Here is a 27876-nt window from a genome sequence, read left to right on the forward strand (position 1 = left end):
TAAACCCTTGCACTTTTCAGAGGGTCAGTACATTAATCCACCCTTGAAATTACTCTGATGAGGAAGGGGAAGCAACGCATTTCTCTTTCCTCAGAACTATAAACTGACTAATCTGAAGAATGGGGCACAAGGCTTTAGGTCGCACAAGGGTCTGTCTCGGTATTTGCCTTAAGTACCTCCTCTTTCCTTCCCTTGCCTCTCACGTTCTCTACCAAGGGAGTTGGGACAGACGCAATTGTACGAGAAAATTGCTTCCCAACCCGTTATTGCTTGAGCTTCCCAAAGGAACGGGTATTCAGACTGTGTAGGTCATGTGGAATAAAGCTGAGGAACAGAGTTTTTCTTGTGTATTTCTCAATCCTAATTAGTGGCTATGGTAAAGTGGTCATTTCCAAAGAGTGCTTGGTCATTGCAGCTCTGCTGGGCTTGAGGGGTGAGCCAGATGGTACTGTTGTCACAGCCCTGGAGTAGCATGCCATTTCCTGGTTTACTCTTACGTATAGTGATTCATGGTGAACTTGGGTATTTTATTTAATACAGATACACATTGCAGCCCTGTCTCCTTGAGTTGGCACATCCTTGTCTCCTCCAGTCATCCCTGTTCAATAGGATTTACAGGTGTCCTTCCAGCCCCTCCTTTGTGGGTCAATGACTCTGTCACTGCTGTCTGAATGTCACTGTACGATGTTTTGAATAGTTTCCTGATGAAGAATAACCAGTAATGTGCCAGTTACTTCGGGTTCCCTTCTTTTAACTCTAGGTTGGCATTCTTAGAAAAGATACGGGACTTGTCCAGATACTTTGCAATTCCTTCGCTGGGTGTTTTCCCTCTCTGAAGAATCAATGTATGGCCAAATGGAGAAATTAGAGAAGTATCAGGCATTGGCTAGACTAGTCCATTATTGCCATGTCTCTGCTGTACCAGCTCTATCTAGTGGGTAGTACAGGCTGTGGGATGACTTAGATGTAGCCTTAGAATTTGACAAAGAACCAAAGTGTCTCCTAATCCACAAACCACTGTAGCTGACCGTATGCTTTTGAAGCAAGGAAGTGCTGATCTTTTTCTTTTCTGGAGGTTTTAGTAGTAATAAAACTCCATTTGGAGCAAGGGCTCCAAAGATGTAATATATCGTCAAGCAGCTTTGTCAAGAAGCTGGGAGAGCTGGCAGACCAAGGTTGTGTGCTGGTAGAGCCCTAGCGAGATAGAAATCAGTGTGGAAGAGGTGGACCAAGAATTAAGATACCCAGCAGGATGTTGGGTATTAGCATGCCATTGAAGGTTACGGCTCTGATGGCCTCCTTTGGGTCTCTAAATTAGTTCTCAAGTGTGTCTGGGTGGTGTATCCATGGGGGGAACAATATGCCTGGGTGAAAACAGTTTTTGCCTTTGTTAGAGATATGAAACTAACCTTTTCCTCTTCTTGCCTCTTTGCCAGTCTCTGTCTGCTGCTGTCTCTTCATACTGTTTCTCTTCCTGTCTGAGCTCACCGGATTCATAGCCACTGAAATGTAAGTAAAAATCATGTTTTCCTTTGTTTGAATGTATGTGCATATATGATTCTTTACAGCTTCACTCTGTTATCTTGGAAAAATATGCCTGTAATATCACTAGGTCCGTTAGTTGTCTAATGGTTTTTGTATTCCTTTTGCTTGAGTCTGAATTCTCAGTCATTCATTCAGCTTTTTAATTTACTAGAGTATGCGGGGGAACACCTTGGTTCTAAAATAATTCTGATGGAGAAAACTGTTGCAGACCTGCTTGATCCTTTATTAGCTGCATACATGTTGAGCAGAGTGGATATTTTTCATGTGACTGCGGATCAAAAGCTTCTGACCCTTTTCAGTTCTCTGGTGATCAGGTGTAAGGCAGTGTCAATGCTAAGATGATGAATTCCAGTCAGTTGCAGTTTCCTTCTTCCTCCTTAGGCTGTTGTTTTCTTGCCCTCATCTGAGATTTGCTTCCCCTCTCCTCCTGAATAGGCACTTTCCTCTGTTTGATTCAAAGTGATTCTCAAAAAGTAGCATGTTTTTCATCAGTGACACCATATGTTTAAATGTGTGGTGCCTACTGGATGAATCCACATGGTCTGTGCTCTTGAGACTGTGGGGTCCCATCGCAGACATGGTGGGATCTCTGAGAAGACGTTCTCTTTTCCCCTTGCTTCCCTGTGGATAAAATGGGTATCACGTTCTGCCAGTCTTCGTTGGATGTTTTTGGAGATGCTTTTTGGAAAAATGAATTGCATAAAATATGAATGGTTATTAGTTTAATGCTAATAATATCTTTGTTTTTTTTAATGTCAGAGCTGTATCTCTGATACATGCAGATAGCTTTGCTCATGTATGAGATTTATCTTCTTTCTTTTCACCTGATGAGCCTTACTTGGAAACTTAGTTGACAGGTTTTGTGCCTGAAGACAAATTGTCCCAGGTAGCCTCTGTGAGGCCTTGCTTTGAGCAAAATGGAAATAATTTCTGCTTTTAAAAATTGTTCATGGAACAAGTATTTTAGTTAATCACACTACTTTTTCTCCCTGTTCTCATGCTGCTCCTCCCTTGAAAGAAACTTTTCTTAGTAACCATTAACATGGGTACCTTTTGGTTTAGGTTCTAGGAAATATCCTCCATCATCCTACTGATGTGTCCATGAGCTCACTAGACTGTGATGCACAGTTCCTGGATAGTTAGGAAGGGTGGAACTTCTGTCAGACTTACATGACGGTCTAGAGAGTAACAGATGTCACTGCTGAGCGAAGAAGTTGGGCTTTGAAATACGTTGGGCTTATTGTGCTGTATTTAGATTGACCATGCTTTACGTGGCTTCTGATAACCATGTCGCTTTTTCATTGTTTTTGAGCAGCTCTGACTTGGGTCAGCAATATGGTTTCAATAATAATTTTAACCTTGAGTAATGTTTAACCTTAAGCCAGTAGTGTAATCTAGCTCTAGCTGATATTTTTTTTATGCCCATTGCACATTTACTTCAGAGATGTTATCTTTGCCGTCTCTTTGAATTCAGTTCCATGCATTTATTTGTAAAATACTAGGGCCGCCTTATCAACCCACTTCTCTCAGGAGCTGAGTTTTCTTGGGTTTTCTTGTTTTAAAAAACAGAGAAAAGCTAGATAAATTGCTTCAGGTAAAATAGTACTTTTTTTTGCTGTCCTCTTAGATCTCACTCTCTCATCTGGTTTTCTTTTTTGTTTAGTTAATGCTCTACCAGAAGAATTAGTAATAGTTACCTGATTTTGATCCAGTTATTTGAGTGCACGTGCCTTTATGTAGTGGTAGTTTCCTGACTAGAGATTTCTTTTTGAATAGCAAAATTGTATGATCCTCTGAGGCCTCTTCATGCTTTTTTCTTAACAGGATGATGCATTTTCCGCAAAGATATTAGAAGTGCTATAAGCTCCTGCATGCTCAGCTGACAAGTTTCTCATTAAAACGTCAGAGAGATGGTAAACTGCCTTCTCCCAGCAGGAACTGGGTTTGTAAGCGGTAAAGCAGTAAAATTTTAGAGAGGATGTCGTGGAAGAGACCGAGACTAATGCAGGAAACTGATTTGTCATGGACCATCCAACACAATAGCTTGCAGAATACGAAAACCTCCTTCTGATGAGTTATAGGTCATCAAAACCTCTGTGGCTGGGAACAGGTCACCCACAGCTTTGGTGAACAGGCTCCCCTGTAATAGTGGAAATATTTCAGAAAGTCACATAACAAAGTGCTTCCCAGTTCAGCAACTTTTAAAGTGGAAGTAAACTTTTCTTTTTTCCATTTCTTACTCATTGTTTTCTCTTCTGGGAACACCTTAAAGGTGTTTAAAGATGTTGTGAACCTCTTGTGCTTCCTTTTCAGTTGTGTATTAGTAGCGATGTGTTGCAAGGCAATATATAGCCACATCATTTGGGATAAGGGTGCCGAAGTGTGGAGCTCTGCGTGGTCTGGAACAAACAGTGTGAGAACTCTGTGCCACCGGTTCACTGGGTGGTAGCAAATAACAGGGGAGACAGTACCTTACAGAGATACTTTGAGCCTTGTTTGCCCATGAATCAAATACTTCTGAAGATACGGAAGATTCCTTATGTGCAAACTGTTCAATTCCTATAAACTTTTATTGCAAGCTTAGAGTTTCTTTTGTATTAAGTCTCCTGCAACAGATATCTCTCCCAGCTTGAAGTTTCCTAGTGTCAGCCAGGATCTGAATGATTAATTAGCATGCACTTACATGGGGTGAGCTTTCCTGCTTTGCCAGTGCCGGCTGTACTATGAGACTGCATCAGTCTTTCTCCTCTTGCGTCAGGTTTCCTTTAAAGCAGTCATGCGCTTGACAGAGCTGGCTTGCGTGGGGATAGCTGCACATTTTTGACGGCAAGGTGAAATCGAGAGCACTTGGCCTGGTGCCTCACATCAGAGACGTACCAGGTTTGCTGATGTGGACTCATACTTACCTCATAGCCCCATTAAGCCAAGTAATTGTGCATGGTGTGTGTGCACTGACAGCCTGCTGCAGGGCAAGTCAGCAGCAACCTCAACAGCAGTGGTACCCACAGGATTAACTGTCTGGCTCACCAGCAGGAGGGTTCTTTGGTATCTGTCTCTAAAGTTAGAGGTTGGTGTGGTTTGTGGAACTCATGTTGCAATGTGAGAAAATAAGGTCTGCTGCGCACCACGCTAACCCCGAATACTTGTTCGCTTCTACCCACTGTTGGACTTTCTTCTACGTTCGTATGGCTGTAGCAACTGAAATTCCTGGTATTACTAGAAATCTCAGTACGGTCAGTGTTGCCCAACTTCAAAGCAGTTTTTCCTTGACCAGCCTATTGTTTTAGCGTTTATAATCTCAACTGCTAAAGACTTGTCTGGGTGGCAGAAAGCCAAGAAATTCCGCCCTCATCTTGAGGATAACAGTCATAACACTAAAACCAAAGAGATTACCTATGTGGGGAAGGCAGCGTGCATCACAGTAGGTATGTCATAACTCGTGTGGGCATTTCTAATGAGCGTGAAGATTGCGTCTGTGCAGGGGAGCTTACTTCAGTTTAGGAAGCCAAACTAAGACGTGCGCACATTACAGCAGACATGCAGGAAGTTCATGTGCCATAGGTAACGAGCTGCAAATGCATCTCCTATTTTGCTGCTGACTGGCTTCCTGCGTAGAGCCTGAGTAGGGTAGAAAACTCCTAGTTTCTCATCTTGATTTATTGTGTGACCCTAACAGGCTGTCTGCTGAGCAGCCATGAAGGAAATCAAAGCCTGGTTCTTAAGTGGGGCTGCATTCTTTCCAGGAAAAGCAGAATGAAGGGCTGGTGGGGGAAGAGGTTTTTCCTTCTTTGCTCAGCCACAACCAATCATTGCAGTTGAAGGGAGGATGACTTTGACTCGAAATCAAGGAGCTTCTTGATTAGTTTTTGTTCATTTGGTTTTATGTTCTGTCCAAACTGAGACTGACTGAAGACTTAGTCCAAAACAAGAACCTAGATTGGCCTCCTTAATTCTGTAAAAGATGGATTAAAAAAAAGGAGGTTCATGCTACACATTTGAACCTCTGCAAAATTTGTCAGTATCAAGCACGGTTGTCCCACTGAGCAAACGACTCAGATAGCTGAAGAAATTAAGCTGAAGTGCTAAATCTGTTTGGTATTTCCTGGGCAGGATCAGTAGTAGGTTGAGAGTTGAGAGTAGATTCAGGGCTAGAAATTGCCTGGCATACTTTTAGCAGCCTTCCTCATTCATCGTGCTGTTATGTTGCAAGTCAAGAGTGTAGAAATCACCTATCTTTTCTAATTAACTCAGATCAGTGCTAGAAGTTAATAGCTGGCAAGATGATAATCTTGCAGTTTTATCACTATAATTAGGTCATGAATTATGTTCTGTAGAATCAATAAGAGTTTTCCAAGTATTTCCATCATTAAGGAGGAAAGATGTAATTAACTGATCTAGTCTGCCTCACTTTGGCAGCCAGGGGAAGGGGCAGAAGGGTGTGAATGGGGTACTTGTGGTATGAATGTAGCTGCTCAACAATAACTCCTCTGCCAAAGCATGCGGCAGAAAGCAGCACACAGCTTCTGGCAGTGTTTTATTGGTTTGTTGTTTGGGTTTTTTTTAAATATAGTAACAGGCAAAGAACAGTCTGAAGTTGCAACTTTGCCACTTGGAAGGCTGTGCCCCCCTGCAAGGCAATTAATTACTGAAGCAGTAATAAACGCACTGTCTTTGTATTAAATTGTAAATCATGAGCAATGTCCAAATAAATGTTCATTTAAGGTGACCGGATCATTCACTGGAGACACCTGCTAGCTTTAGTCATTTTGAAAAATACCTTGCCCAGTCTATGAATATCACACAGCACAGCTCCTCTGCCGGGGCCACATCACGTGCAGCACAACTTGACTGTTCGTGCAGGCTGCCAGGTACCCCCAGTGTGGAAGGAAGCAAAACACTAGGAGCTTCGGAGACCAGCATTGCTTGTTCACACTGGATTCATTTGTATGCCCAAGCCTGATCCTGCAGTGAAGCAGAATTGTTACCTGCCTTCAGAGGGTTTTCGTCCCGTAGCTCTCCAAGGTATGTGGAATGTGTCTTGTGGCTCTTGGCCCATGAAAATCTCTGCTAACAACCTGCTGGGTCAAGCTGCACCTGCTCTAAGCAGCAGAGCGTGATCCTGGTGCAGCAAGAGTTTCTGCTGGAAACTGTAAGCTCGGAGCATAAGCCGTCTGCACCCGGAGCACAGTGCTACCACTGGTACCTTCTGATGCTAAACTGGAGATAAAACTCCAACTCTAGCAACTGATCCCGTTGAGGCAGATGAAATGCTGGAGCAAACTAGACCAGCACAGGGGATACAGCCTAGCAGTCAGAGTGGTGCGGAGTTGTAATCCTCTTCTTGCCATGGACTAACCTTGAGACCTTTCTGTAGAAGGATGTAATACGTAGCTGCCTACCTCTCAGGGGTGCTAAGAAGCTTAATTAGTGTTTGCGTAGTAACTTGGACATTACTTAATAAAAGGTGTTATATATTTGTGAAGTGCTGTTATGCCGTTTGTCCTAATGCACATGTGTGGGTTAGCAGGAAGTGGAAGGTCGTGTTGTGATGTCATTTGCAATTCCTGACTCAAATCTACATTGACGTCTTTCGAACCCTTCTCCTTCCTACCTCCCGGAGAACTGTAATTCCTTCCTGTGTAGGACAGTGCATTTTCTGTGCTTCACAGCTGAGCTAAGACCTAATCTGGGACAAAGACCTTCTCAGTGAAGAACTGGTTGAGATCAGGACGTAGAAGTAAGATTACAAATGGCAGAGCAATAGACATGTGCACAATTTATTACACAGTAGCGAATTTGCTGACCAGCAGGTTGTTGTTTCCTTGCACAGATTGAAAAGAAGATGGGTTGTTTGTCTTATGTTGGATCTTCTCTGGTCTGGCACAACTGAAAAGATGGTAATACAGGAATCTTAGCTTTGGATGGTTGTTTCTGGAAGGTGGTTGATTAGAGCTGAAATGGCAAGTGAAGCCAAGAGAGTTTGCCTGAGAAAGTCTTTTGAGAAGCTTTGAGCTCCCTCAAGAAAGAATAGGCTTAGGGTCCTGGGGACCAGGGAGGATTTCTGAGAGTTGGAGGACAAGGTAAAATGCAGCTTGCTGGAGTAAATGGCTGTATTTTCTATATGGCTGATGGCTGGGGAGGGAGGGTGCCTTGTTGTTTGCTGTGAAAGAGATGGGGGAAAAAAGGCTAAAACTTGAAACAGAGGCTAGGATGAAGATGACAGAGGACAAGGAAGATGTGTTTAGAGAGCACCCAGGAAGCATGTGGAGCTCTGAAAGGTCGATGCAGTGTGTCTCCTCTTGTATTCCAAGGGCCACAAGCTCTTCAGCTGTTGAAGTGCTGAAGTGTCTAATGTTAGTGGCCAGGGCTGCTGGTTAGTGACCAGGAAGTAAGTTAATGAGGAAGTTTTGTTTCTGGGGAAACAAAGCTGCTGTGTCGTAAATCTCGTGCTAGAGCATGAGGAATGGGTCTGGCTTTCTTTGGATAAAATCTTAAAGAAATGCTGAGATCTCTTGCTGGTGTTTCTCCTTTTCATTCTGTCTCGGCGTGCCATTTGCATGATCTGCGATCTTAGCTAGAGTGCTTCCAGCATTTTCTGTGTAATGCTGCAAGTTTGTCAGCAAAGGGGATAAGCAATCAAGAAGCCCAGCAGCACCACTCAGGAATGTGAGGTATTTAGAAATGGTTCTTTCTAGAAGTGAAGCGGATTCTTTCTGCGTGGATCATGGCTCCTGCTGCGTGGAGCAGCTTTCCTCCCTTTCCTTGAATCAGTGGTGGGAGGCCCTGGGGGGGGGAGAGGGCCACCTCCCCCCTGTCCTGTTGCCCTCATTGTACTTTCATAGCTCTGCACCTCACCCCTGCTTTATTGTGCTGCTTTTACTCACATAGTCCTTAACGACAACCAGTGAAATACCAGCTCCTGTGTGGTTAGGGTCTTCGGAGAAGGTATGTGTCATCTTTGGAGCTGCGATACGACGCTGTACGCTGCCTCTAAACAGCCAAAGCAGCAGCTGTGTTTACAGTGTCCTTCTGTCTGACCTCGGGTTTTATTTGCCTTGTGGCCGTCCTGGATTCATTGTTAAGCTCTGTTACTCCTGGGACACTTTATGTTCCAGGAGGGACAGCTATAAATTAGAACCAACTTCATTCTTCCACTGGAGACGTTATCCCTTCAGGGAGAGTTACTAGAGGTGGTAACTAGTGCTTTTCCCAACATCCCAGAATTGTCCAATTCAATAATAGGAAGGCTGTGTGGAATTTAGCTGCTTGGCCCTGGGGAGAAGGACAGCGAGGGAGGTGTAAGTGCCGGTTCCCTGCCAGCTCCGTCCAGACTTAGGTGGCCCTGCTTCACAGGGACTAGCCTTGACCCCGGCCGTTTGCTTTACCTGTGAGGTTTCCAGAATGTATTTTGGGAGTGATATTCCCAGTTTGTTGAAAACGATGATGTATCTCCTGCGGTTTGCCCCAGCGAGTGTAGCCTGTGGTGTGCTGTCATTGTGCCCTTGGTTCCCCATAGTGAGAGGGAACCTCAATAACAGAGCAGGTCAGCATGAAGGGTGCTCTTTGGAGCCGCTGGTGAGAACCCTTGCTGGGTTTGTGGGCTTGGGCCCCCCGCAAGAGCTGGTGTGGCCGGAGCCAGATGGGAGCAGTGGGTTCAGCAGGCAGCATGCTCCATGAACGGCAGCGCTGCAGGGCCGAGGGAGGGGAAGGAAAGACGAACTATCACAAGCTGTCAGATGTCTAAGGAGTGATAGATGGGGTTATGAAATCAGGAACGTGGGTGGGAGAGGGGCAGGGGGCTAGTAGGTAAAGAGGAGGAGGAGGAGGAAATGGCTGTGAGCCTTGCCCAAGGGACAAGTTGGGAACCGTTGGTCCAGTGACTGGAGTGCAGGACAGGAAACCAGTTTCCTTTATCTGCAGCTAATGGGCTGTGTGACGTGACAAACTGGCCTACTTCTCTTTGCCTCAGTGATCCAGTCTGCAGCCGGGTGACCTCACTGCTTGCCTTCCTACATAAGAGCTTCCGTAGGCTCCCTCTGCGTGGTTCATCCCGTAACTCCTGCCGGCACCCACTGGTCGCTCGCTTGTGTGCCTGTGCTGACAGACTGCACCTGACCGCGTGTTTTCTGACAGGTTTGGAACTGGAAATCAGCAAATACAAATATTGACGTTCCTAGAGCTTTCCTCCAAGGAGCTGGGATGTTCAGCTGAGCTGCTGAACCTGACCCGCTTCTCTGTCAGCCCTGGCCTGAATGCTCCTTTTTGCCAGTAACGCCAAGTTGCTGGCGGCACTGGCTGGGCATGGCCCACATCTCAGACGGCAGAGAGCTGGGAAGAAGCCAGGTGCTGTTACGAAACAGGTCTGCTGCCAACTGGGATCTTGATGGGAGGATTTGGGGAGCACAGAAAGGCGCATGGCTTTGGGGGATTAATGCCTGTCCTGGCTGGAGCTGCTCCTCACAACCATACTTGGCCATATGACTTAATCCCAATTGCTACCCAATCTGCCAGTAATAAACACGTAGAAGATTTAATACATTCCACCGGGGAGAAGAGGGCTCAGCCAAGAAGCTTCTAACTAGGTCACTGATGAGCAATCTTTCCCCTCCCTCTGTGTCATTTTTATTAATCACTTGAAAAATACGTTGAGTAATGATTGCAAGCAACTTGTCAAGCCAATTAAAAACAGAGAAAGGTAGGGCTGTGAAGCTGAAAACAAATGCTGTGCTGGTTTAAATGAGTGTCTGTAAACCCCACTGACCTGTGAGTAATTACCTCTAAAAAAATTGGCAGCTGTGTGTTTCTCAGTGTGAAGGCTTGTTTCTTCTCGATCCACGGGGCAAACAGTTCATTATGGTGCAGAGATGTATCACCAGAGCAAAATCACTTTGAATCTGTCTTGTAGCTGCCCTTAGTCTGGTTTGTCTATTAGCATATAGACTCTTCTGCAAGGGCTTGTCAAAGGGTTTCATGCACTTTGAGCATTAAATAAAAAGAATACATAGCACTCTAGTAGCAAAGGTAGTTTATTTTATGTAGCTTGCCTGAACATAAGTTCCCATAGCTTTATAATCTGTCCGACTGGACGATAAATTGTCAAATCTTTGTATTTTATGAGGCCGAAAACAGTGTTGGGCTTTGAGGGAGAAAGAGCTGTCAGGGAATCTCGCAGTCTTCTCAGTTCGGCATGGTGACTTTCCCTGGAGTGGATTCTCTAGGACCATTCAGCTCATTCAGCTGTGCTTGTGTTGGATTTTTTTGGTTTATTTTTTACATGTCAGATGGATTGTATGTGCCGACAATAAATATTTATACTCTTGTATTTCTTTCGCTCTGTATGTGTATTTTGTCTTCTGTGAAATATGTGCCAGCACTGTGGGTGCTATGAAACAACATTACTCTCTGGGAGACTGTTGCATAGTGTGTTGGGTCCTGCTGTCCAGGATGTTTCTTCCCATCTGTTCCTGGCTCAAATCCTCTTCTCCTCAATTTTAGTCATTGCTTTCAGTTACCATTCATAGATTGAAATGAGATAATAAGAAGAGAGATACAACTATGCCATGCTGCCTTCTTTTGCTGCTGCTCTGTCAGCTGGGTGGCAATAACAAAAGGCAGTTAGGTATGCAAATAAGCTTTCCTGTGGGATAGTTGAGAGCGGGCTTTCTCTAAAATTATTTATGAAACAAATCGAAAAGCCCATGCTTCCCTCTTTCCTAAAAGGAGTAGCAGACTAGGTATGCAGAGGGCTAGCACACTAGCCTGCTGCCTCATCAACATCAAGTTCTTGTTTTGTATCAGCTCTGGAAACTCAGGGGAGGGGAGAGGGCAGGAAGCATAAATCGGACCAGAAGTTTTGTTTGCTGCTGCTGCAAGGGACATGTTTAAAGCCTCCAGCACTTGCCATGCAAGAAGTAAAATTAAATTGTGATTTGCCCCTCTGCAGTTGTGGAGAGCTTTTTCTGCTCTCACTCTCTGTCTCTCTCTGTTGCAACTGTCACACAGTCAAACGCCCTGCTTCAAAGTCTCCTTTTTTTCCCTTCCCATGCTATTTGGTTTTTTCCCTGTGGAAGGTACCTAGGTGCCTGAACCCACCTGTGTTTTCTCTCCTCCAGAGTTAATGAGCTCTACGTGGATGACCCAGACAAAGACAGTGGAGGTAAAATAGAAGTGAATCTGAACATCAGTTTGCCAAACCTGCATTGTGAATGTGAGTACCCCTTTTCACTTAACAGTTTTTATTTGTATTTTAAGTAATACTTGAAACAGTCCCAAACTGGTACAGTGGCCCTTCTTCTGTAACAAGGTTGATGGAGACAAAGTAGCTGCAGCCTTTGCCAATGCCACATTGCTTTCTTTTTCAGGCCAGGACACCTGTTTTCTTGGACCCTGTGCTCACTCTGCAGCTCTTCTTAGTGGCTGGCTAACTTTGTCACTGGCTTCTTTCTAAATCTTATTTCCTTTTTTCATAGCAACCTTTCTGTGTCTGGGAGCAAGAAACCTTCCAAGTTTCATTTGTGACTCTGAATGCATCAGCAATTTGTTGGCTTTTTGCAAATCACCTGCCTTATCTGCCTGAACTTTTTCTATTTATATAGTTGAGATTGCAGTCAGCTGGAAAAATAAGGGAGGTATATTTGTGTCAAATATACAGTCTGAGAAGTTTGGCTACGAGAGATGGTATAACAATATTTGACAAATGATGTTACTAGCACAGTTTAGTCAAATGTCAGGAAAAAAGATGTGGATTTTTTTCCCAGTAAAAGCAGTGCATGCTTTTCCTATGCAGCCTTCCTGTTATTTATTTTGATTGGATTTTTTTGTCTCCTCCCCTCCCACCCATGCAGTAGTTGGACTAGACATCCAAGATGAAATGGGAAGGCATGAAGTGGGTCATATTGACAACTCGATGAAGATACCTCTCAATAATGGGGATGGCTGCAGGTTTGAGGGCCATTTCAGCATCAACAAGGTGAGTAGGAATGACAGTGGGTGAGGAAATGCTAGCAAGACCCATTTGTAAAACGTTTATGAAAATCTGTGTGTCAGTCTCTCTCCCGTGGAGTGTATGTTTGTGTCCCTCATCAGTGGTAAGTTCAGTCCTTCAGTGCTGCAGAACAGTGCAGAGAGAGGAGGCGGCGTAGTTAGACCCGCACAGAATGTGTTAGATCAGGCTTTCTCTTCGTCCTCCAAAACAGGTAATTGAGACAGCATCGCTTAACAGCAGAGAGCAGCTCTGCGTTGCGGCCACTGCTGTCTCTCTCGGTTTGCGGCCACTGCTGTCTCTCTCGGTGCAGCAGTCTAATGTTTAGGGGGATGTATGAATTACCTACAAATGCCGAGTGCCTTCTATGTTTACTCGTCATGACTTTTGCACCTCCAAAATGTGACTCACTGTGTAGAGGTCTTTGGCAATGTCTCTTTCCAAGTGCTCTTTTGTTTCGAGAGCTGCAGAATGACAGGAATGTTCCCAACTAGAGGGTGCCAGCATAACAGAAGCGGCTCCATGCTGAGGTGTTTGGAATCCATGCGTGCGGCCTCTGCGCATGCTTTGTCGGGATGCTCTGCTTCTGTCTCAAAGAATGAAAATCCAGGCCTGGAGGAGGCTCCTCTCTGGGATGGGTGTGTTCAGAATTGAATAATCTTGCTATGTAATGCTGGAGATGACTAGCTGGGGTGGGGGAGGCAGTGGTGGGGCCCACTGATGTCCTCAGAAGGGCACACCCTTTATTCATGCCTCCTCATGTACCACAGGCTACAAAATCCTACTTCCTTCTTTTCCTCCCAGGTCATGTTAAATCGCATCTAAAAATAACAGGCAGAACCTCTTACTGATTCTGTGGCGTGGAGAGGATTAGGGACTTACAGAGAGGACGTTTCTTCCCTTGCCTCTAAGCCACCAAGATTACTGGCAGCTGATAGCCCACAAAACTGGGAAAGGGCTTCCTGAAAGGCAGTTCTTGTTCTGTTAGTTCCCAAAGCGCAGGGCTGAAATACTTGGGGGGTTTGTCTGCCAGATGCGGTGTGTTCTGCTCCCCAAAGCAACTCAAAAGGGGGCTGCTGCAGGTGGCAGCGAGGCGCTCCCCTCACTGCTTAATCTGTGAAGGGCCACTAATTGCGTTGCCTCATACAGTGGTTGGGATTGCTGTCAGAAGAAGGGGACCCGGTCCAGGGCTTCTGGCTCTGAAAACCTGAACCTCTCACGGATGATGGACATCTGCAGTCCCTTGGCAGGAATTGTACAGGCTTCTGTATGAGCCAGTGCTTGGAGTGGGACGTAGCCAGGCTTTGAAACTTGACCAAGGGTTACACTTGGGTGTTGTTCTCAAACCTGAAGAGGGAGGACGAGATATCAGTGAGATGATTGTGTGTACTACTTACTGCAGACGCTGCCACCCTGTTTACCGAGCTTGTGTATGACACAGCTTGTGTCCACACCTGAAAGTGTTCCCAGGGGTGCACTGCGGTTCCTCAAGTCATTTAAATTAGCTTTCCTGAAAGCACATGGAACCGGCATGTGGCCTCCCGTGGCCCTGCTGGTGAGGTGTCTCTGCAGAGAGCACAACAGGCACCAGTTGTATAACTGTCCTCCCACTCTTGTCTTAGGCCATGTCAGATTGCTTCTCAGTGTTGTTTAATTTTCCAACCTTTTCCCAATACGAGAAAATTCTTGCATCCTCCATAAGAGTGATTGAGCTGAATCTGCGGAAAGACTTCATGGACTAAAGCTAGTGACCTGAAAAGCGTATGCATGCCAGAGTGATCCCACCAGAATGACAACAGTGCTTATTTTCTGTCTTGGAACTGAGTCCTTAGGTGAAATCTGTATTTTTCAGAACTTTGTATTACCCTACATTTAAAAAATAAAGAATGGAAAAATGCTGTACGTGGAAGGGTTGTTGCCAGGGCTAGCAGCTGAAGACCTAGCTTAGTTTGTGTGGGAAGCTTCACTGTTTTTGGTGGGTTTTTTCTTTTTTTATATAAAACTCATACTTACACACAATCTTCTCAAATGTAAGCTTACTTGTGAGCAGTACTACAACAAGAATGTATCCACAGCTTTCTTGGGTTGTTCTGCAGCAGTGGGCCCATTTACAAATGTGAGATGTGGGAGTAAAACATTAAGCAACTGTTTGTTGCCTGTCAGAGACACGAATCTTATGGTAATAGGGATGAAAGACATAGCCTTAAGTGTTAGGAATCCCTAAAGTTGGGAGTGATCCACTCATCGCCTCCTAGTCAGCAGCAGCGGCAATGTGAGGGTGCCAGACTCTTGGGCTGCGGGATGTAAGCGATCCTCCGTGTGCAGTATAGGGCTGTTGGTCAAGTGCAGGAAAGTATTTCAGAGCCTTTCTCCGATGTGCCAGAGGTTGTCCACTGCTAAGTGGATACAGCCTGCCAGGCTGCACGGATCCTGGTATTTCCACTTCGTATCACAGAGCTGAGCAATGCCTTGAGGGATAAAATGTGAAATCCTGTCTTCCTTGTCTTGACTAATTTTAGGTCCCTGGTAACTTTCACGTGTCAACACACAGTGCCACTGCGCAGCCTCAGAATCCCGACATGACTCACGTCATCCACAAGCTTTCATTTGGGGACAAGTTACAGGTGAGTTCTCTTCCCTGAAAATTCCCTGGCTTTAGGGGAATGAATGCAATGAGAGTGACTTTAATACTAGACACTTCGGTTTTACGGAAGGACCACGCATGGTGCGGGGAGGGCATAAGAAACAACTGCCTGGGTAAGCAAGTCCATCCCTTGCGTTCATGCAGTGTACGCTCAGTCCTGAAGAGTTTGCAAACTGTTTACATGTCACCACTTCAGGAAGGAGCAGCATTCGGTCATTTTAGTTTTTATCTGAAAGCGCTTTTGGAAGACTGTGGCTATCTTCCTGCAGGGAGTAGAAATACAGATTCATGGCTTTGCAAAATCCTATGCAGTACTGTTTTCAGTATCAATGCAGGAAACAAATTTTTACTGCCTTTGCAGAGGAGCACTGAGTATGCTAAGGAAAGATGTGTGCTCACTACTGTGTTCACCGTGGCACCAGTCAAATTATTTTTAATTCACTTCACTGTACTTGTATAGCAAACACCTATTAGTCAAATTTGTTCTAAGAAACACAAGTTAGACTTAGAACTGGCAGTTCCCTGCTGGGAAGAAGCTGAGTGTGTGCACTTGCCCAGTGGTTAGAGTTTCACCAGGTGTTGCAAGTTATGTAATAATTCATGATTTCTCAATAAGGACAGATTACAGCACTTCTCTAGCCTACTTCCAAGGAGCTAGCATCATAGGTGGGAGTTATATATGTGCACACCCAGTTTGCGTCTCACCCTAAACATTGCTTACCCGTAGTCTCTCTGTAATCTTCTTTCCTCAGCACAGACGTCTCATTAGTCTGCTTCTTGTACACCCACTTCCAAAACCCTTTTTCATGCTAACAAGTCTAAGCGTTGCTTTGTAGTCTTCTGATTCTGCTCCCGGCTTCTTTTAGGAAATATCTTGTGTGGGAACGCTGGAATATTAGCATATAAATAAGCTTGGCTTAATGTCTGTAAAGCACACAGAGATTATGAAAAATATTAGGTAAGTGCTAATAGGGAGTTCTGCAGTTTGCGTGGGAAATCAGCGCTCTAAGGTAGCGTTCCCATTGTTTTATCGTGGAGTCTTTGAGTAATGGAGCTGAAGTGCAAATCAGCATGAATGAGATGAGAAGCCTGGACTGTTGGGGGCAAAGAAGCAAGTATCTTCAGTTCTGGTGGTGAGAAACCTGTCTAGTAAACATGTAGTTGGCTCCCGATTTGGACAAGTTATGATTAGTATTTTCAAAGTTCAAAATAACTCATCATCATCTTCCATACACAAGAACGGAGCATGTAGGTGCTGCTGATCCTGTAGGCAAACATGAGTTCAACAGCACAAATTAAAGAAGGATATGTTAGCTAAACATGTGCTACCGAGACTCAGCAAGCAGTGCAGAGAGCCGGCGAGTATGGAGAGCTTTAAGTCTATGTAGGTACACCTTTGAATATTTTGGGTTGTCTCCACCTGCTTTGATGTAATATATGCTGATATTTCTTGAAGAGGCTGAGGAGCTTCTCATTCGCTTGTGTCATGTGCTGGGAGTTAGTTCTTTGTAGGTTATTACCAGCTCTGCCGGAATGATCCACTAAGGTACATGCTGTGTTCTCCAGAAAGAATAAAGTGTTGGCACAGTTAAACCGCTGGCTAGCGTCCTGTGCCCTTACTGCAAGTACTGGATTTGGCCTTGGTAGTGCAGGACGGTCCTGCTCTCTGGCTAAACAGGCTTGTTGAAGTTCTCTGTTGCAAAACAATTTTGGTACTGCAGCCAAAAGCTTACTCCTTGTTGAAGTCTCTCCAGGTACTTAATAAGGTACGAACAAGTACGTTCCCCCAAGGAACATACCTGTGCACTTTGTATGGCAGAGATTAATTAGCGATCTACAGACAGCAAGTATTGTAATGGGAGTCCAGAACGTTCCACAAGGAAAATCATGGTAAAACATCAGACTGGGAGTTACAAATGCCATCCACGTTGTAAGACAAGAGAGGCAGGTGTACTAAAGGACCTGATGGCACAGAAACAGGCAGTTGTGGAGATGTCTGGTGGCTTTGTGTGGAAGCTCTGTAACTCACAGCTTTGCAAACTCACCATGAAGAGGGATGCAGAGCAGACAACTTTTAAATATGAACAGATGTGTGGATGCTGGGGAGCCAAGGACAGGAATTTAAGTCCAAATATGTCGGTACCTTGCAGATACAGTTGTTTGCTGAGTAACCTCTGAATATTTACTGCTGGAGTGTTCGAAGTGGACCTTAAAGTCTCTAGCCCAGATATTCTGTAAGAGATTTACTTCTCGGCTGTATCAAGAATGGAACATAATAATGTAGCCCAGTCCAGGGGCATCTCTTTCATTGTGTGCTTTTTACAATGAGTAAAGAATGTGTACAGTCTGCACGTGCAGTTCAGAAATGGTTGCTGTTGTTTAAAACATTTCAAATGCTAGCTGACTGAAAGGCGCTGTGGAAGGTTCAGCTGTTGCTTTTGCTTTGTGCTTGTTACCAGCATCTTGCCAGTTGAACTTGCTGATGATTTTGTCTCTCTATAATTTTATTTCTCAGGAGATAAGTGGGCTCAGTTGCTGCTTCCTCCAAACCATCATCCACTCCATAGCATTGGGAATAGGGAAAGAGCCATTAGGATGAGACAAATACATCCACGTGGTACCGGTTGTTGCGAGGGTCTGGGAAGGAGGTTGCATTGCTCTGTTGGTGAGGTGAAACTCTGTCACACCCATGACCCAATAGTTCTTCTGAACTCTTCTTCCCTGTTGTCTGGCTTAAGACCGGGAATTTCTGGGTCGTGGAGTTATTTTTCCTTTCTGTATAGCTTGCCATACATGATGTGGATGATGCAACCTCTAACCTACAGCTGTTGCTGGGGGGTTTTCCCTGTCTGAAGAGTTCACAGATTGATTATTCTATTGGTGGACATCAGGCTCCGGATCATAGTATGTGGAAGGCATGGCATGGAAATCCTGTTACGGATACTTGCATGCCTGGGACCAGCTGCAGGAAAAGCTGAATGGATGGCAGTGTTGGCATGTGTCCTTCCCATCTCCAAGGGCATAGTGTGCATGGTGTGCGAGCTGGGCTAATGAGTTAAGGCTGTACAAGCCAAACTGCTACGGCATGAGCTTTACAGGAGAACTCTTGAGTTGTAACCTGAATATGACTCCTATTTATTTCCCTTTCAGCCTGATAAATTAATTTCACAGTTAACTATGTAAAGCTCTTAGGAAATATCTCACAATGAAATTTCACAACTGGCCTCTTCCAGCTGCAATTCCTTTAGCTTTGGAGTGGTTTTGGAGTTTCATCTTGTAAGACATTGTGAAATCAACTTTTTTTACTTGGAACCAACCTCTACAGTGATGGTCACTGAAAGATATTTCAAGTCATCTTTTTACTGGGTTGAGGCTTTGTTTTTGGAAGGGTTGAATCAGGCTGATCTCCTTGTTGGAGGATAGGCTAGGGAAGCAAAGGTCAAGAATGCAGAGTCAGAGCATTGTTTCTTCATATGCCTTTTTGCTTTCCAGGTCCATAACGTTCATGGAGCATTCAATGCCTTGGAGGGAGCAGACAAACTCAGCTCAAATCGTATGTATTCTTGTGATTACAGGTCTTAGCCACTCTTTGTAGGAGGGAAAACAGGGCCATTCATGCAACACCGGAGTATCCAGAGGTCTTTAATTTGTCTCTTTACCCAAAATGATCCAAACACTGCTGACTGACATTCCCATTTTCCTCGGTACCATAGAGAAGGTCCTTTGCAGCCCTTCTGCAGCCTGGACATTGTCTCCAGGTCTATTATGACCTCCTCAGAATACTGAGCTTTTTATCCCCACCCTATTCCTATAGCTTCCCTTTGCTGCTGTCACCACCACCAGAACTTTTCCTTCTTGTTGTGTTGCAGTTTAGTTCTTACCTTAAGTTCTACCCTGTGGCTGGAAGGATAGACGTTTTCCTTGCCCTCCTTTATGACCAGCAACGTAAAAAGAAATTTCCAGTGCGTGCTACAATTCAGCATAGTTTTTCTCCATCAGGTGTTTGGGTCCTGCAGGATATCAGTCTTGTCTACTTCTTGGAACAGAATTTCTACGGCTGTTCCTGAAGCTAGACAATTGGGGTTTGGTTTGGGTTGGGTTTTTTGTTTTTTCCCAGGAGCCAGATGTTATTGTGTTACACTTGGCTAAAGGATCCTGCAGAGAAATAGTTTAGAATTCTGTTTTAGAACTGTTTCAGCAGACGCAAAAAAATGGTACAAGCCATTTAAATAATGAAAAAAAGAATTTGTTAAGCCGTTGTAGGAGAAGGAAGAAGAGAAAAAAAGATGGATGCACAAGAAATAGGAGTACACAGGTTGTGATGCCTCAGCTTTTTCTGTCAAAAGAATCTCAGTGAGCTGCAGCTCTGACTTGAGCTAGTTCTTGATTAAACCAGGACAGCTTTTTGTGGTGCTGATAAGACTGAATCATTCACACTTGCAAGCAGTTAGGAAGGTTCAAGTGACCCAGACTTCTCTGTGGGTTGTGGTACTATAAAAGTCTTAGAATGGTGGGCAGGTTCTGGTGTCATCCAGCTGCCTTACAAAGTTTTGTACAAAGGACATAAATGTAGGATGTGAAATTGTCACTTTGTCACCAAACCTGAGATAAGGAGGAAGGAGATACCTTTTCTGTGGCTGACTTATTTTAGTTGATTTTGCGCATTTACTTTGAAATGTTGCGTAGGCTGTGATTCCTTTCTCTGAATGCTAACATAGACTTTCCTTGCCTGACCACAGCTCTCGCATCTCACGATTACATATTGAAGATAGTCCCGACGGTGTATGAAGACATGAGCGGCAAGCAGCGATACTCGTACCAATACACTGTAGCAAATAAGGTAAAGCAGCGAGTAGTTTCAGAGAAGCTCCTCATTGCAGCCCAGTGGATGCATGGAGGATCTTCATCGTTCCTCCTCCTCCTTGCTCCTCTGCTCTGCAGCCACGTCCGTTTGTTTGTAGGTGAGCAGTAGCCTCTGCTGGGAGAAGGAGGAACTGAAGCTCTTCAGAGCGGGGCTCCTGGTGCTCCAGGTGCTGGTGTTTACCAGGGTTGGGATTGTGAGGGTTTGTCAGAGCAGGTGGTTGTACTGTTTTAACTCTGGAGAAAGGTATTCTTACTCCTGACTTTCTCATATGTCAATTTAACTGATCTGCATTTCTCTAAGTCGTATGGAAGGATTTTACATGCTGCGGGGACTCTTTGTGATTTGTGTCAGGCTCAGTCTGCATGGAAACTGCAGTCCAGCTGAACATACAAAACTGCACTTACACGTGGTTTTACTAATAAAACAGTCTCAATTATGATGGATGTATCAGAAAAATAAGTTAGCAGAGTTTTTAGCTTTTTACAAATGTTGATTTTTGGATATTAAGCCACTGAACCTGCAGCAGCAAATACGTACTGGTTGACTGTTTCAAAGTGCCTACTTTGTAGTGGATTATGATAGTTATTGTAAATTAATTTAAGAATTGTAAAGTTATAATAACTGTGAAGATACTTGTATGTTAATAATACAATGTATTGAACTTTTTAAAAAAACCAAAAAAAACCCAACCAAACAAAAAACCCAGACCCTATTTACTTTTTAAGGTAAAAAGTCTCTTTCAATTTAAAATGATTTGCCATTCAGGTGCTAAACGAAAGTCCAGAATCTGTTTATAATATCTAATTACTGCTAGTTTGCCATAACTGAGAATCAGGCATGCACTGTCATGGCCTAGTTCTCAGATTAACATTCCTGTCTAGTGACTTTTGGGCTTGCTTGTACAGTGCGTCCCAGTGATTTGGATGTCTCCCTCTGTTCAGATTACAATGTATTTGTTCTGCTTAATGTCACAACTGTTGTTCTGATAAGACCTTTGCGACGCAAGTTCTGAAAGTAATTTGGAAAACAGACAGCAGGAGCTTTTGACACTTCTGTGAGCATGGTTGTAAATTGGGGCGTTCAGCCAAGACTGACTCATCAGGGCAGGATCGCTGGTGGGGAAAAGGGGAGAAAAAGGAAAAAATGAGGTCAGTTCTATCAAAACTGAAGTGCAGAGAAACAGTGCTGCCTCTGCAATTTCTTCTCTCTGAAAAAAATAATCTCTTTATCTGTGCTTTAGTCCTTGACTCCTATACTCATTGGTGGGAAACAGAAATCGGAAGCCATTGGAATAGTCTGACGTAGATTGACTAGTATGAAAAGACGAATAGTGTCTTAAGTACAGACTGCCTGTCTGCTCTCCCCTTTGACCTCCTAGGCCCTCTGTTTCCACACTTCCCCAGATACCACTGTCCCAAGATGTGCTGCAGAACTTCTGCAGTAAGAGCCCTGAAAATACTATGACTAGAGACTTCAGCTGCATTCTGCTTCTCATCATCCATGGGGAAAAATCTAAATACAGGGAAATTTGGGATTTATATGACATTAATGAAGGAGATAGATGCTGTATCACTTGCTCCCTGTGAGCTCACAAAGGGTAAAATTACCTTTTTTGTATCGTGCTCGTGGGTCACCTATTGCTTGTCCTTCCTTCATCTTTCTGAAATGTTGGAGGTTGTCTTTGCCTCTGCGTGAAGGAGAATTAAAACAGAAGAGGTCATCTGAGTTGGTAGGCATGTCACAGGGGTAAGGAAGGGAAGAGCAGCTGGGTAAAGAGGCAGTGTGTGCCATGCCGGTGCTGATGGCTCACATGGGATTGCTGAGTCCCCAGCTTGCTATTCTTTGATTTTTCTTCAGTCTGCCAAGATAAATGTCCTGAACCTTGAAAATGGATACCTATTTCCACTGAGAGTACAGGCAAAATATTAGCTCAAAAAGATGTGACTTTTGATACGAAGTTGAGGTTAGTATCTGTTCTACACTGACACTGCGGTATGTCTTGTCGGGGTGTTGTCCTGTGGCTGGTTGATTGCACTGTAACCTGTTATTAAAGAAATGGATTAAAGGAGATTATCACTGGCAGTCTGTGAAGCTGTCTCTCCCAAGCCAGCTTGGAATATTTTTTGAACCTTTGCCAATGTTTGTCTGTATACAGTTTCATTTTGACTTTCAGCATGATTTTTAAACGTGGCTCGATTCATACTGCGTGGGCAAAGCGCTCACACTATTGACCCCAATACGAAGGGGGCCTTACAGACAGGAGCTGCTGCTTGCTATTCTGAGTGCAGGGGTGAGAAGGGATTTTCAGGTTCTTGCAAACTAAATTCTGTTTGTTTGATGAATATCCCAGTATCTGATTTACATACTGACAGTACAAAAAACTTCACCTGCAACCACTTAAGACACTGCTTGTATTTAAATAGAGCAGATCTAAGCTAGAGAAATCAATGACAGCCTTTCTGTTTACTTCTGTAACTTTGAATGAAGATGAGAATAAGCACCATCACGCTCTGTTCCCAGCTATATCATTATCAGACCGTAAAGAACTTATTTTCCTACTTGATAAGGATGAGGGTGGGCAGTCATACAGGAATTGCTTGCTTCTTTCAGTCCAGTCATTAGTACAGAACAGTGGAGTAAGGGCCAGATCCACAGACGGAGTTTTACTCCAGACACTCTATCTGGAATGAGATTGCTCACGTTTTCTGCCATTTTTCCCCCACTTTCTTTTCTAGGAGTACGTAGCCTACAGTCACACTGGCCGCATTATCCCAGCTATCTGGTTTCGTTACGATTTGAGCCCCATCACAGTGAAATACACAGAGAGACGACAGCCTTTGTACAGGTTTATCACATCGGTGAGTTACTTTAAACCTCTAATTCTCCTTTCTCATGCCTGCCTTTCATTTCTCTTCTGAGCCTTTCTTCTCCAGAAGAATTGACTTTCGGCCTCAGAGCATTGTGACATGAATGAAATAAAGCAGTACATCACCACAGTTGTGGTGAAGTGTGAGTGAGGTAACTGGTGAGCCCTATGCGCTGACAACTTGATTTAATAGCTAGGTACACGTAGAAAGAAAATTATCCTATTCTAGAAGTGCTGAACTCTGTGTAGGCAGGATGGGCAGTATTGCAGCGTGTCAGAAACTTGGAAGTGAGGCAAATGTGGTATGCAGTAAAGCGTGCTGCAGTAAACCATCTCTCTAATGATGAGATCTAACTTGCAGAGAGTACAAGGCAGTTGTTTTACTCAGTGCTGCTGCTTGGCTTAATATGGGTATGCCACTTCCAGACATTTACTCTTGGGTAGAAGTGGAGAAGAGCTGCATTATCAAATTCCAGAGGTGTTTTCCTGAAGAGTTATGTTTTGATCTACCCAGGTAAGATCCTGCAGTACTGATCTTACCATCTATAACAAAGTTGTACTGTCCAAACTGCTCGTTAGGCAAAGAGCTATTTAAAGATCTTCCAGAACTTTAAAAAACGTGTCCTCAGGGAGCTGGCTTAAAATTTAAGCTGCAATCCTAACTGTGCCAGTAAGGCATGGTGGAATGTGAAGCCGTTGATAAATTGGCTGGAATGAAGACTTCAGATTTTGATTTTTAAACTGCTTGAATGTTTTAATTGGAAGTAACATAAACAGTGTGGCTGTGCTGCACTTAAAAGATTTTGATTTTGCAGTTTCTGATAAACATCAAGTTCCCTTAACTTTAGTAATGCATGTGATCACTAGGATACACAAATACTGAGAGCAAGGGACTTGAAGCAAAATCGAAATGCTGTGGTTTGGTTTAAGACCTTTTCTTCTTAGCGTGTCTGTTTGGTTTCAAAACATAGTCCTAAAAAAGGTCAAACATATCAGCATTTTATGACTTGGCATCTCATACTGCCTCTACTTCTTACCCTATCAATAAGCTATCATAGGTGTTGTATGCATCCTGTTGGGGGTGAGGGTGTGGAGGTGTTTTTAACAGGAAACTGTGTTTGGAAATGATTGATAGCTGGCGTTAATTTTTTGTCATGTCCGTTGCTAGCATTGATTTACTGCTGATACGCTATTGTATGCATATAAATAGCATCTTTGTTGAATTTGATACTGTGCTTCAGAGTTCACAGGAGGAGTCCACAGGAGAGGCTTTCCTCACTGGTTGTCACAATGACCTTTTGAATTTGAGATGGCACCAGCCAGAATTTTGTCCCATCCTGTCTGTAAAGGTAGACAGGCACATGCTGGCTGCTAGACTGCTTTAGAAGAGTCTTACAATTGATTTTTGTCTCTTTTGTTTGCTCTTACACATGGCTATAGTCTCAAGCAGCTCACCTGGGGCCATTCCAATTGAACATCCTTCCTATGGAGACACGTGGATGACACGGCTGCCTGCAGTAGCTGTTAGTATGTCAGACTGGTGTGCCAGACCCTTGTCAGACCTGGCTGACTTAGAGGCAGATCCTCGTTGCAGGTGCTGTATTGTGGCTGTCAGTCTGGACCATCTGGCCCTGATAGAGATGTCCTGCTCCTGCTCTCAGTTAGGCTGGGAACGTTGCACAGCAGGGCAGCCTTGGCTGTGTGTGTGTATGGCTACACGTAAAGCTTTACAGCGTTCAGGGTGACATTGAAAAGGTTCCGGGAGGGAGCAGCGCTGCAGAGGATCAAAGCACCTTTTGTCCTAGGTTTCCTTGCCCCGTTTTGATGACATGATCTGTTCCGTTGTCCTTTCCACTGCTTTAGTCCCTTCCTGTATCTCTAGCGCGGCCTTTTGCATCACGGTTGCTCTGGAGACCAGTTAGTGATGATCAGCACTGGGCTGAGGTCCAAGTGGAGATTGTACTGGGCCATCTCGAGTCATTGCTGAACGGGGCTGGCCATGGAAAGCATCAGCTTTTTCTGAGCAGCAGCTGCTTTATTTAAAAACCACAAGAGGGGCTCTGGGGTAGAGAGGATCACCTGCATCTTCTTTTAGTGAGCAGATTGTTTACTGGGGCACCAGCGTGGCTTTCAGTAAATTTAAATATCTCACAGGGATGACAGAGGATCCTGTGGGCTTGAAAGAGACTTTAAGAGGGAAACAGTGTCAATGTTGGAGGGAAGGATACACGGTGGAGGGATAATCCCATGTGGAGAGATCAGATGAGAGAGGGGTCTTGGCTGTTGAGCAGAGAACATGCTGCTGGGAAGGCTATCTGATGCCCTTTGTTCATAATGAGTTTGTCCCAAGAAAACTTCAGCACTGCTAAGAGCAGCATTGTAGCACCATAGCGGTGTTCCCAGGTCTTCTGTCTTCCCAGCAGACCAACTCTAACCCGTGTCTGCTCCTGGGGTTTTTGTGGTGTGAAGAATTAACCTAATTTTCTGTACCTTGTGAGAGATGCTTCCTGTGCAGGACAAAAGGCATTGGTTTAGCATCGATTTTACTTTACATATCGTGCTTCAATAACTTCAGTACCAAATAAGATTTTGTATTGCTTGTGCGTCCACGCTGCCACTGCCACCATACTGTGAATTTTCTGTGGATCCTGGGGTTAACCACAGACACCTGGCATAGTGGTAAACACAGTAGGTTTTGCCCGTTAAACTGTACTGCGTAAAATCAAGGCATCTCCCCATAGACAGAAGCCATTCATGGCCTTGTGGTTGAGGATGTATGGCGGAAGGGGGAAAGTTTTGCTGCTGAAAATTTACAAGTTCCTGTAAGTGGCCAAGTTGAAAGAAGGTTTTATTCTGAGGTCAGCTAGGGGCTGTGAGGGGAGAGCAGGCAGAAAACAAGCAAAATTTCTGCTGAAGCATTCAAAATGCAAAGAAAAGAATAGACTTCTCTAATTTCCCGCCCCCCCCCCCCCCCCCCCCCCCCCAATAATGGGAGGACTCGTCTGCCCTGTAAGTGTGAAAAAAATTAAACTGGAAATAATTGAGGCAGGAGGAGTGGTTGCAGGAAGAATTATTTTGGCCATGGGTCCTGTTACCGACAGGAATCATAAACTCAATGTTTGTGATACACAAGTATGAAAAACCCATGGTGTTTTTAAAACCAAGACAGTGTTGTTCTATGAGACGTGCTGCAGGTCAGCCAGAAATCTCTGGGTGGGATTCTGCAACTTATCTTACTAGGAATTACCTAGGGGTCCTACTGGTTCCCTCTGTCGTTAAAAGCAATTTTCAGATTTTAAAGACATCCCAGAGGTCCACAGTCACATATCTGACACTTGCCCTTCTGTCATTTTGCTTGCAGCCTTTCCTCCTCCATATCCGCTCATGTTTCCCCTTAAACTTCAGCCTGCATCCCAGCCACTGCCTTATAACTCTTTCTGTTCAGAACCCTCGTGCGTACCCCACGTTGCACGGTCCGTCACTGCTGTAGTTATTACACTTCTGTATTTCTTTCCCTTCCTTCTTTAATGGCTGGGCCTGAGTCGAACTGTAACCTCACAGAGCCAAACACAGATTGTTCCCAGTATAAAACTCCATTACATGTAACGAAGCACATGATGCCTGACTTCCTTCAGTGCTGCTAAGGAGCAACGCTCCGTACATATTAGAACTCGATGATAAAGAAACACGGTGGTGCAGCTTCTGTGCTGACCTAGAGACCAACCCTGGTGCTGCTCTTTTTTTTTTTGTCACAAGGAAACAAAAGGGCTGTGTGCGTGCTGGGAGGCAGGCTGCAAGCGAATGCCAGGTGTGTGTGACTCATAAACACTCAGCAGTACAGAGCTGTGCGGATGAATATATAATTTTTTCTATTCCCCACCACCTTGCGCTGCTGCACTGAAATCAGATTTTCCTACCATATGATGCAGAATCTTAGTGTTGGATGGTTTTTCTGTTGTTTGTGGTGAACATCTCCTGTCAGCTGAGCTTCTGTGGACTGAAATAACCCAACCCCATTGCGGTCATTTTCCCTGAAAAGTCATCCTGCGTCATGCCCCGAGGGATAGCAAGGAGGGGGGCACAAGGGGCAGGAGCTGGACTTGTCCCCTAGAAATACTAACTGCCTCAGGCCAGCGCTCTGGTTTTTGAAGCCTTTATCTGCTGGAATGTCAACTGTCCTGCAAAATCCATGTTGACTGCAGCTCCTCTTTTCGCCAAGCTCACTAAATCCTATATCCCAGTTATAAATACGCATGTAAATGAGTGCCTTATTTCTTGCTGCCATTTACGAACTGTTTGTTCCATTGCCGCTGCTAACTCCCTGCCGAGCCGAATGCTGCTGCTGCTGTTGTGTTACTGTTTTGTCTGTAACTTTGCCCATGGGGCATAAAGCTGTGTGGGAGAAGAGACGTGGCATGGTAGGTCTAGTGTGGCACTGGTTGCCTTCTGTGTCAGTTGTATTGTATTTCCCTGATGCCCTGCTACATTGGCTTACTGATTTTGGGGTTCCTCTCTCTTGGCTTGTAGCTCGCAGCAAAATTCCCCTTGTCCTAGGCAGGCCCTTGTTAGGAGATAAGCTTTGTATCTTGTCCCCTTCGCACTGACCTGGTGTCTTTTATTCTCACAGCTACCTAATCCTACACAATGTAAAAGACCAAATTAAAAGAGCATCACAGTTATGAAGTAAAAAACGTGGGAGTTAGGAAATGCCAGGTCCTGTGTAATTATAACTTGGCTGTTAAACGTTACTACATTACAATATTGTGTATCATACTTTCCATGTGAACCCTGCCTTGTGCAGTGTGAGGGGTGGGGTGGCACCCTGTGAGCAGTGTTTCTTCCCACCCGATGGTGTTTGACTGATGCCTTGTTACTAGTAGGTGGTTTGTATTAACTCAGTCCTGAGTATAAGCCATATGTTTCCACAAGGACTCTGAGATGGCTATTGTCATGGCATTGAGCCCTTCAAATGCATT

At 44.5% G+C, this 27876-nt stretch overlaps 1 protein-coding gene across 1 annotated transcript in view; it reads left to right on the forward strand.

Annotated features, from left to right (window-relative positions):
- ERGIC1 (endoplasmic reticulum-golgi intermediate compartment 1) overlaps positions 1-27876 on the forward strand; it is a 59891-nt gene that overhangs the window by 27344 nt on the left and 4671 nt on the right. Inside the window, exons 3-9 of the mRNA XM_080398224.1 lie at positions 1437-1509; positions 11658-11752; positions 12390-12514; positions 15046-15150; positions 18663-18723; positions 19910-20010; positions 22770-22892. Coding sequence (XP_080254350.1) covers positions 1437-1509; positions 11658-11752; positions 12390-12514; positions 15046-15150; positions 18663-18723; positions 19910-20010; positions 22770-22892 — 683 coding nt within the window. The remainder of the gene's footprint in view (positions 1-1436; positions 1510-11657; positions 11753-12389; positions 12515-15045; positions 15151-18662; positions 18724-19909; positions 20011-22769; positions 22893-27876) is intronic.

Source organism: Falco punctatus (genome assembly GCF_963210335.1).
Source record: "Falco punctatus genome assembly, chromosome: 8".
Taxonomy (NCBI): Eukaryota; Metazoa; Chordata; class Aves; order Falconiformes; family Falconidae; genus Falco; species Falco punctatus.